Source organism: Hydra vulgaris, chromosome 11 (genome assembly GCF_038396675.1).
Source record: "Hydra vulgaris chromosome 11, alternate assembly HydraT2T_AEP".
Taxonomy (NCBI): Eukaryota; Metazoa; Cnidaria; class Hydrozoa; order Anthoathecata; family Hydridae; genus Hydra; species Hydra vulgaris.
Window position 1 is genome coordinate 46,120,626 of NC_088930.1, and position 11,811 is coordinate 46,132,436.

An 11,811-nucleotide genomic window follows, 5' to 3' on the forward strand; every position below is an offset into this window, starting at 1 on the left:
TTGCGGATACCAAAAATGTTATGCTGTGTCATATTACCATAATAAAATACTTGATTGAAAAGGCAAATACTAAAGTAACTAGTAAAAAGTGACTTAGTCAAGGTTTACACATGCATGAATTACCCATAGCTTAAAAATTATGCCCCTCCTCCAACGCCAAAGTATCATTATGGCCACTAACCTATTTCTGCTCAAAAAAAAAAAAAAAAATCAATGATTGTTTAGCAGCCCGTATTAGCACTCATGCGGCAGGAAGGTTGTCTCGACACTACTGGTGAACCCGCATGTTGACTATATTTGCTCCTAATTATAATAGAACTACCCTTTATGATATACGTAAAAAAAGATCCTTTTCCGATGCCCCACCACAAACACTGCCCACATACATCAGAGCATTACCTGAAGTATTGCCCAGAAGTACCATCAAAAAGGCAATGGATTTGAATACGCTACCTATCTCAAAATTTATGTTAAATCAACATGAAATGTTCTTTGAGAAAGTAAATAGTATAAGTTACACTTTGCTTACAAAGTAAAGCATAAAATTTCAAAAAAAAAAATTTTATTTGTAAAAGTAAAGAACAATTTTTTTCAAATTACTTTTATGTCAGCTGTTATTGCTTATTAGTTACTTTTACATGTAAAAGTAATTTGTTGTTATGATGTAGTTATGTTTTACTTTGTGAAGTATGTGTTATGTTTTTTAAACATTATATTACTTAAGTTTACTTCATAAATAACTTGTTTTACATTTAAAAAGTTAATTACATTTCGATGTAAATTTTTTATATAATTATTGCCAAAACTACTTTTCAAAGTAATTTACTTTACACTTTTTAAAGTAATTTCCTTTACACGACTTACCATTAAAAGTAAGTTTACATTTAGTAAGTTACATTTACAAGTAAAAGTAAAAATGCAAATAAATTTTACTTGTAAAGTAAATTACTTTTTCAAGCAACATTCGCTCATGTAAAAAACTTAACTTAAGTAATTAAGTTTTAGACGTTATATAATTTATGTAAAAAAAAAACGAATTACTTTTAAATGTAAGTAAATTATATATTTTTATATGAGTTATGTAAGCAAATTTACGGTTAAAAGAATTTCGCGTTTTGTCATCAAAATAAGAAAAAGTGCCATCCCTAGACCTTCCTTATATATATACACACATATACATACATACATACGTATGTTTGTACGTAAACATATAGTTTTTTTTTGTCAACGAGTAAAAAGATGCGTGGTTTGCGGATTTAGGCGGTATCTGTTTTATTTTCTACGTCCGTGATCAAACATTCGGCTTTGTACCGAAAACGACTCAATTTAAGCTTATAATTAATAATTTTAAGGAATTTTAAAGCTTTCAACAGATCTATTTACAAGATAATTTTTATTTAAATCTAGATGTGAATTACTCAGCTAATACCAGCTACAAAACCTAATGTAAGTAATATAAAATAGGGAAAATTGAATCGTTTGATTTTTAATTTTTTTAGTAGGATTTCTTAATAAAAATAGCAAAAATTGCAAAAGCTTACGAAAAGTAAAATACTACTTTTTTTTTGTTTAAGAACCCCCGTTTGTATTTAAACGCTCTCTTTTATCGAATTTTTATTGTATTACTCACAATATAATGTACTCCTTACTGTTCAAATACTTTCCAAGTCTTTAAGCTTTCATAAAAGTAAGAAAAAGATCACGTTAAAAGAAAATACGAAAAAGTATATCAAAATACGAAGAAGTATATCAAAATACGAAGAAGTATATCAAAATACGAAGAAGTATATCAAAATACGAAGAAGTATAACAAAATACGAAGAAGTATATCAAAATACGAAGAAGTATATCAAAATGGGCGAATTTAAACATGGAATATGTAGTTGCTTTGATGATTGTTCTACGTGTATCATAACATATTTTTTGCCATGTGTAACAGCTGGTAAAAATGCCGAATTTGTCAGCAAAAGTTGTTGTTTACATGGCTGCTTAAGCTTAACTTGCGTTGGTCCGATTTCTAGAGCAATAGTTCGTTCAGATATTCGTGAAAAACTGAACATCGAGGTAGTACTTTTAGTGTATTTGTAATGTTATTTGATTTATTTACCCTTATATAAACAGATCATTTAAAAAAATCTATTTTATAATGATTGAAACAAATTTTTATCAAAGTTTCATTTTAGGGATCTTGTTGTGGAGATTTCATGTGTCATTTGTTTTGCCCATTATGTGCGCTTGTTCAGGAATCCCAGGTACAAGTTTTGTTTTGAAATATGATTATTCTAAGTGTAATTCTATTAAATAATTATGAAAGCATTATATAGTCATTATACATTATAAACAAAAGTTAATAAAACTACAAATAAATAAACGATAAATGAAAATAATTGAAACTTAAGTAACGATGTGGGACCTACTTCATAATAAGTTCAGTTATTTTAAAAATGAAAACTCTGATGTTTATTAAACTATTTAAATATTGTCAATGCAAATAAATATTATTGATTTTGAAAAATTTTTAAAACATATAGGGACTTCAAAAATAAAAAAAACAAACTATTTTGACAAGTTACTTGTCTATTTTTTTATCGTTAGCAATGTTCTCTTATTATCATTGGTGATGTTCATGACCAACTCTTGTGCTGAAGTTACTATATACTTTATGACATGACTCAATAAAGATATACAACTTCTTAAACTAATTATGAATTATTTTAATGACTGGTTAACAAGTTTTCACATTGCTTCGCAAAATTTTGAATAACGTTAGCTTCATTAGGTTACTTAAAAGTGGTCATTTTGGAAGCTTACTTACAAAATATTGAGTTTAATGCAACAAGTTATTGCCGTTGTTATTATTATTATTTATTATTATTTAAACTCAATAAATTTGCCTTTATAATTACAATCACTTTATAATTTATCTGATAAATTCAGTTAATTTTTTTTTTTTTTCTTTCCGGTTCCTCTTCCACTGCTTGCGTAGTATATGCCAATGACATAACACAATGAGTATATTAGGAGCCAACTTTGTTAAATATGTTGGCCTCTATAATAACGAAGCCTATACTTCCTTGTCGGTATGCCACTTTTTTAACAATAAGATTTGAGTCACCGTCTTATTTAAACATGTTAGCCGTCGATGGATGACATTCTCCCGACAAAGTTCTCGTTACAAAGTTGTTGTTGTTACCTGTAAAGAACCGATGTAGTTGTTTCTTTAACACTAAAAGAAATTCTGATGCAATTTTTTACAATTACGGAATTTTACATGTTTGATTTTTTTTTTTATGATTTGATTTATACATACTGACGTAGGTAGGTTTTTTAACGTTTTAAATGACACCTTCAGACATTATGCAAACTCCAAACTTAAGTATACTTGTGCCGAATGAGAATGTTTTTCGAAAAATTGCAGCAATTGGAGCCTGCTAATAAAACATTCCGAAAGAACTGCTTACCCTATCACAAATGTAAAGGCAACAAGTTAATAATATAAGCTTTCTTTATTATACTAAACTTAAATTCATCGACAGGTTTTAAGTTTACGTGATCATAACCTTCGATTTAAGTTTAGTATAATATGTTACTCATTGTTCTAACATTCGGGTTAGGAAAACAAACGTTTTGTGATAATTTTTGTTTAAGTTTTCTAGGCCTTAACCACGGCAATTTTTTTTTTTTTTGAAACTTACGGAAATAAAATTTCAAAAAGAAATATTTCCTAGCTACCTGTTCGTATCATTTCTGTGAATGAATGTTTTTTCTTTTTTTTTAAATTTATAAATTTTATTTTTATAAAGTTGGGTCCATCCAAAGACCTTTTACTATTTAAAATGCATACATTTGTATTTCCTCTTTTCGATAAAAATTAAAAACTCCCTCGCTCCAACTATTCAATCATAGCCCTCTTATTTTAAAAATCTTGGTGTCACAGTATGTAACAGTTTTAAAAGTTTTTACTAAAGTATTTAACATATCAATTAACTAAATATTATGAATTACGCTGCCCAACAAAATTTTAGTCAATTTATTTTATAGCAACAGATTCATATGTACTTTGTTAACTTTGTCATATAAGTTTTAATCAAAAATTTTATTTTTATGAAACTTTTTTTATTTAAAATTGTATTAAAAAACCTTTTTGGTTATGACTATTAAAGTTAGATCAAATAGCAACACAGAACTATTTATTTACTAAGTAAAATAATATTACTAGTTTATTTAGAGTAAACTGACAAGGATCAGACCACTGTATTATTTAAAAAAATAAATTCACATTGCGTAATACAAGCAAAATAATTTGAATTTAAATAGGTTACTTCACGATGAGTATAATTACATAAAGTTTTTAACAAAATTAGAGTTGACATGCGTATAGGCATCTATTTTTTAGATCCTAGCTAAAAAACCTATTTCTGATCATTTGAACTTAATTTTGGCCGCTTTTTACCTGATTCTGGCCATCGGTCAGATTTAAAATTGTTTTTAATCAGAAGAAACCAAGTTTTTTTTTTTATTGATATGTTCGGGATTAGTTAAAACATTAGAATCTGGATCTCATGGAAAAGAATTATTTTTAAAAGGAAAACTTTGATAGATACTTTAATCTAATTTTTTTTTCTAATTGTACTAGATTATTAATATTACCCGAAACTAAATTAGTAACTGAAGTTGGACTAAAATAGCATTTGCATTACCAAAATTGAAAATTGAAGTTTGCTTAATTAATAAAGATGTCAAAATAGAAAAGTCTTTGTATTTTCTTGAGTGCGCCAAATACTGTTCTATCACAATGCTTAAGCCAGTTGTATGCGTGTTTATGAAACTCAACAATGTATACTTTGTTTACACAGCCACATCTAATAACTCAATTAAGTTGTGTGAGTCAATTAAGTTGTGAACTCAATTAATTTGTGAGAGAATAAGTAATTGAGATTTGTTGGAACCAATTTTTGTAAGAAATGATTTTGTAAACTAGAGAAACATAGTACCCTGGCTTGTTTAACGACTTTCTGAAACACTTTATGTGCTTCCTTCAGGGGCATTTTCAATTTGAAAATTGTGGAAAGACTTTTTGGTTTTTTCCTTTAACTACAATATAAAGTGGTCATCAGAAGAAGTCACCAGATGAGGTCAGAAAAGCAGGCCAGTAGAAGTAGTAGATAAATGATCACTATTTAACACAGAAAAATACTGTTGTGTTAAGAAAATGCCAATAAAGAACACAAAATAAAGTTGAATTGGTGGTTAACTGCAAAAATAATGTCGAAGAAGATTTTACCATTTGGAATGTCAAGAACTTGTTGTAGATATCAATATAATGCTTAGAATCTCTTGAAATATATTATTGTGTGCAGAGAATTTGGATTTATTGATTTATTGCATGATTTGATTTTGGCAAACTTTGAAATTAAAAAACGTATTGACTAGTTCAGCAATTATGTTAAACGTTTTACTGGTTGTTATGAATATAAACAGCACATGTCCATTTCTACAGTCGATGTTTAATTGAGCCCTTAAGCCTCTCTAACCAAAGTTGGATAACAGAATATTTTGTGCCTTCACTGCGTGATAAAATAGGGTACAAGCGTGATAATAATTTTTGATGAAATTTATCATGTACATAGAAATAGGATATATATATATATATATATATATATATATATATATATATATATATATATATATATATATATATATATATATATATATATATATATATATATATATATATATATATATATATATATATATATATATATATAACTAAATGAAAAGTTACAAAAATAAACTAACAATCCTTCAACACAAATACACTTCATGAACAGAAGCGAAGTTTTAAAAACCAATATAACCACGAAAAACGTTAATACTTACGTAAAAACGTTAAAAACTTACGTAAAAACGTTAAAAACTTGCACAAAAATCACAGAATACAAGAAACTTAAAACACTCTATAAATTCTAAGTTGGTATAAGTTTCTAAAAAATAAGATGAAAAAAACATCCACACAACAGAGCACACTTCAAGCACGCTGTTAAAAAGAGGCACTTACCTCTTGAATGTTATCATAAAAGTTTTGAAAATACCAAATATTGCGTTTACAGAGACAAAAAATTTATCACACATTTCAAGAATACTTTCAAAGTATTGTATACTTTATATAATTCAAAACAAGTATTTTAAAAACTACAATACTGAAGTATTTTTTTGAAGCAGGACAATCTTCATTAAAGATTTTAGTGCTTTTGAAAATCGGCCAGAATTAGGACGTGGCCAGAAATAGGTCAGTTTTTCCTACTAAGTATCTAAAGAATGTAAAGCGGTCACGGTTGTAGAACTTCAAAATGTTTCAGTGCACCGGATCTTCTGTGGCCCCACTCAGAATTACGCAATAAAGTTTAGCAGTAGCTAGCAGGCAAGTCAGGTGAAAACTTTCTTTTATAACAATTTTTCATCTCACTGATCTTTTTATAAGGTTTTTCACCATATTTATCAGATACATTGCACATGTTCTGAGGAAAAAATTGTAAGGAGAATTCTTAAAGTTAAGTTAAGTCTTTGTGGCGTCTGAGAACAGTTGCATACATTTTATAAAAATACTGAACAAGAAGCAGCTGCCTCAAATCTGACCCAATGAAATCAACTTTTGTTATTTTTTCAGAACTATGCTTAGCGAATTGTTTATGTAAAATGTTTATAGCACCAAATCAATTTATCAAGTGCTTTCCTAAACTTTTTAATTATATACGTTAAGGCAATATTATTGTTCTTTATGGTGGCTTCTTGTTTGTATTAGACTACTTCTTTGTAGTGACTATTATATGCATTTTTTCTATGCTTGTATTTCCCATAGACAATTTAAGAGAAAAATAAAGAAAACTAATGAACTTAGTATATTCTGCTTATATTCCAAATAGAATAGTAACAACTTTTAAGAATGTTTATATATCATTAACCAATGCTTACAATAATGTACTGGATTTAGAATATCTTTCGTTTCATCATTAAACATGCAACAGACACGGACGGTAACTGATTGCCAATTTGCCACAATACGGCAATACTTTGCCACTGGATTTTAAAGCATCTATAAAAATAGGCATTCAGCCGGATTATGATGTTGTTTAATGAGTTAACCGTGACAGAAATAACAGAGTTCATTTTCTGTTTGAAAAAGTTAAATAAGATTTTGTGAAATTTAAAATAAAACCGTTTTTTAAAACCACCTTTAAAAAAGTTATTCTCTTTTATCTTGTAATTCACTATGAATTATAGTCAGTTTTATTTCTTAGATTAAACCACTTAAATTTGGGTGTAAATACAATTGAGGCTTTAAATTCGATATTGGTGGAGCAAAGTTTTCATCTTAAAGTTAAATGGATATTTGTAATTACTTGTGTCCTTGTTGTCTGTATCTAATTCTTTAGGAAAGCAGCCAAGTTTCTTAGGTACTGAAGTTAAGTCTGAATGTGGTATAGGGCATTATACAAACTGAACACTTTTATTGAATATATTTTCAGTTTTAATTGCGGTATGAAGAAGAATAACATTGCGGTATTAGGAAGAATAACATTGGCAAAACAACAATCATTGAAATAGTGTTGTCGATCATGTCAGAGCATAAAAGAATGACATGAGATATTTAATTAATTGTTTTAACGAGGAGGACAGTGTTACTAATTCCTTCAACGTTTATTTTGATAGTGTAAACACAAAAACTTTGAGAATGTATGCAGTAAATTAGTAGCTTAACCTCAGTACCGTAAAATTTGACTTGATGACCCATTCACTATCATACTAGCTCAGCAATATACAGACTTTTTAAGCAAGTTTTCTAAATTTCCAAAAGTATGGAAAAAACGCTTTGTTGCCAATTCATAAATGACATTTTTAAAGTGTTTTATAGTAAACAGCTTTTCGTCTAGAAAATTTTATAACTTAAATCGCTGTTTGCGATCAGCTGATGTATGAAATTGTTTAACTAAACAAAAAATGAACAGATTTAGTTTTCATTTAGTGTCTTATTTAAAAACTTTTTTAACTGCCTTTTGAGGAATTCTATTGAGCTTTTAAAATGCTAAAGTTGAATAACAATAAAATTGATTCAAATGATAACATCTAAAATTTGCTTTTTAAAGTATTTAAACGTCCGGTTCAACAATATCTTATTGATTATTTAAAAATATCTAAAGTTTCTTACTACTTCTTTACTTACTACTAAAGACTTACTTAATGTATTATCGTCCAATATCTGTTCTCTCTAATTTCAAAAAAATTATAGAGAGAATTTTTCTTAATAAAATGTTTAATCATTTTTTCTAAAATACACTATATAAAACACTAAAATACACTATATAAAACCAATAAAGATTTAAAATCTGTTCTAACTAAAAATTCTTATTTTGACCCTTTCATTCGTTTTTATGTTTTCAAAAACAAAATAAAAAGTTTTATTCTTGCTATGGATGACATTTTAAAGTTACTATTAAATTGAAATATAAACTTGATTTATGAGATTTATAACAATATTTATATTAATAGATTTATTCTCTTTGATTAATAACAGATTTATAAAATTTATTATTATGGATTTTTATTACAGATTTGTGATTAATGATAATTTATTGTTTGTGATTATATGAATTATTGTGTTATAGTATGATTTAATGTATTATTTTTGTTTTAAGATTGTAAAGGTTTTGATGATAAGATCATTATGATTTTCTTTTAGAAACCTTGTTTGTTTGTTCTTGTAAAATATAGTATTTATTTTCCGACAAATGTAAACTGGAAAATAATAATAATAATAACTCTAATGAATACATTATACTCCATAGTCACATAATATATTACAGAATCGTTTGAAAAACCAAAATTTACTTTAGAAATTTTTTTGGTTTCTCTAAAGCTCTTGATACGATTGACCATAAAATTCTATTCAAAAAAACAAAAATATTACGGAATTTATGTTTTGAAGCTAATTAAAAGTTATTTAAGCAATAAAAAGTTCAGTATCGCTGCAATAAAATTTTTGAATATAACATTTAGATTGCTCAAGGGTCCTAGGACCTCAGGACCTAGGACCTCAGGAATTAGGACCTAGGACCTAAACTATTTTAATTTACATAAAAATTTCAATGAAGCATCTAATTTAATGATAACTATGTTTGCTGACAATAAGAATTTTTTTTAATCTTATAGTAACATTATTTTATAGTATGAACATTGAACAAAGTAAAATTTCTAAATGGTTTAAATCAAATAAACTTTCTCCTAATATTTAAAACATAAAATGATCTTTTATTTAACTATATTATATAAAACATTACCTATCTAGTGAATTGTCTATTTATTAGATATATGACGTGCAAATTAAGAGTTATAGTTACAAATTTTTTTTGCGTTTTTATTGATGAAAATCTGACATGAAAAAAAGGACATTGAAAACTTGTCCTAGAAAATTGGGCATACTATTTGAAGCAAAAAGCATGCTTAAAAAACATATTTTTATTCAGCTATACCACTCGTTTATTTATGCCATCTAAAATTTGCCAATGCCGGTTGGAATAGTGTTAACAAAAGTAAATTAGAACTTCTTAATCACCAACAGAAACAAGTTACACAGTTAAATCATAGATATGCAAGTTTACAACTTGCATATCTATGATTTCTTTTTACAATATGTATTCTTTAAAAGTAAAAAATAAATGCAATTTACGTAAGTAAAATAATATTTATTTTTTTAACTAGTTTTAAATCTAATTTTGATAAATTTTGTATTATATTTGTATAAGCATTTTTATGGAACAAAATAGTTTGAAAACTTTTTGATTTTTCTCAGAAATGGAACTTTTTCTTATTTAAAAGAAAATTGAAAAAAAAATATATATATTTTCTCTATTGAAAACATTCTTCCTTTTTTTTAAGTTTGTTTTATTATTAATACTCTAACGAAATTATATCTAACTTATATCTTTTGTTTTATAAAGTACTTGGTAGGCACAGAGCCGCCGAGAACCGTCACGCGGCCTGGGACAGCGACCCTTATTGGCGCCCGTATTTGTCAAAATTTCCCTATATTAGAGATAAAGGACTTTTTTTTCCTTTTTTTTTAGGTACCTTTTTTTTCATTTAGCACCCTTTAGATATCTGCCGCCCGCGACAAACTGTCCCTTTAGCCTCCTCTCCCCCTTCCTCTCAGCGACCCTGGATAGGCATATTTATTGGTATATCTTACATTTTATACTTACGAATTTTTATATTTTTTATCTAATAATTGTTTTAAAAGTAAAAGTTATTAAAGGAATTTTTATAACAAAAATTTACATTTTATGTCATTATGAAACATGTAGTATGAGTCACTGTGAAACAATAAAAAGTTTCTAAAGCAAATAATACTATGCGTGAAACAAAACCCTGAGTAATAAATCGCTATTGTAATATTTCTTGGTCAAGTACGTTTCTCTTCAGCATTAAAAAAAATAAATAAATAAAACAAATAAAAAAAGCAACAGAATTATATGTAATTAGGGCCATCCCGTAGAGATTTTAATGACGAGGAGGGGGTTTACATTTCTGTTTTTTGCCAACTAAAGCAAAAAAAAAAAATTTTCCGACTAACCTATCTGGCAAAAGAAAAAAAAAAAGTCCTCTATACTTACGAATTTTTATATTTTATATCTAATAATTGTTGTAAAAGTAAAAGTTATTAAAGGAATTTTTATAACGAAAATTTACATTTTATGTCATATGGCCAACATTTTGCCGACTGTCAACCGATGACTGTCAAAAATTTTACCGACTCCAGTGGCCAATTTGCTGACTAATAAAATTCGTAGGGGGGCTAGACAGCCCCCAACACCCCACTTCCTTAGTTTGGCCCTGTATATAATGCGCATATATACGCCCACCCCTAGACATTACACTAAGTAATCAAATCTCCTTCTGTTTGAGTTAGACCTGTTATAAAACTTATTGCTTGTGTTTAAATATCAAAACGACATGCGTCCAAATTTCCAAAGATTACCCATGTAATAAATATTATAAACAAAACTTGTTTTTTTATGTTTCATCATGTTTTATTATTGTTCTGTTCCGGAAAATTTTAAAATTGTAAAAGAAATTCCTAAACGCTTTGCAGCCCTTTTGCAAAGATTTGCAACCCCAATATATAAATTTTTCTATTTTATTCAGTTAGCATCTATTTAAAATCTGATTTTAAATAAAATCCTATGGTAATACCATATCTATTTTTAGGAAATTCGAACGAATGGTGGACCAGCTCTATTATCGATGGCAAGGGAATAAATAACCTATGATCATTGTCTATCTAATGAACAATCATTTATCGGAAAGTTTAAAATGTTACTACATCATTGATTATCTTACTTGTTTTATTTTAATTTCTTATATAAAAAAATAATTTTCCAGGCTGATACAGAGCAACACAGGTATAGTTAAAAACACAGGTATAGTTAAAAACTGGGAAGCATTATTCCAAAATTTTAGCCGAAACCAAAAGTACCGACATTTTGGTTTAGTAAAACTATAACCAAAACTAAAGTATAAGTGAAATCAAAACTAAAACCGGCTGAAACTTAAAAAAGTATGTTAAAAAGTCCCTTTATATTTTACTTACCACCAAACTAGTACTAAAATGAAAAGAGAAAAAAAAAAACATTAATAAAAAAGTATTTAATCCCAAAATATGGGCCATATTATACGGCAGTTACACATATATCATACACTCAGCGTTGTTGGCAATACGTTGCAATTTATCAGCAACCCAACGTTGTCAACAAAATT

At 27.4% G+C, this 11,811-nt stretch overlaps 1 protein-coding gene across 1 annotated transcript; it reads left to right on the forward strand.

Moving 5' to 3' along the window:
• Positions 1 to 1,356: 1,356 nt before the first annotated feature.
• Positions 1,357 to 11,388, forward strand: LOC136087280 (uncharacterized). Its single transcript, XM_065809727.1, has 4 exons — positions 1,357 to 1,446; positions 1,689 to 2,064; positions 2,184 to 2,252; positions 11,263 to 11,388. Exons 2-4 carry the CDS (start codon positions 1,855 to 1,857, stop codon positions 11,311 to 11,313), a joined length of 330 nt encoding a protein of 109 aa, XP_065665799.1. The 5' UTR covers positions 1,357 to 1,446; positions 1,689 to 1,854; the 3' UTR covers positions 11,314 to 11,388.
• The last annotated feature ends 423 nt before the right edge of the window (positions 11,389 to 11,811 follow it).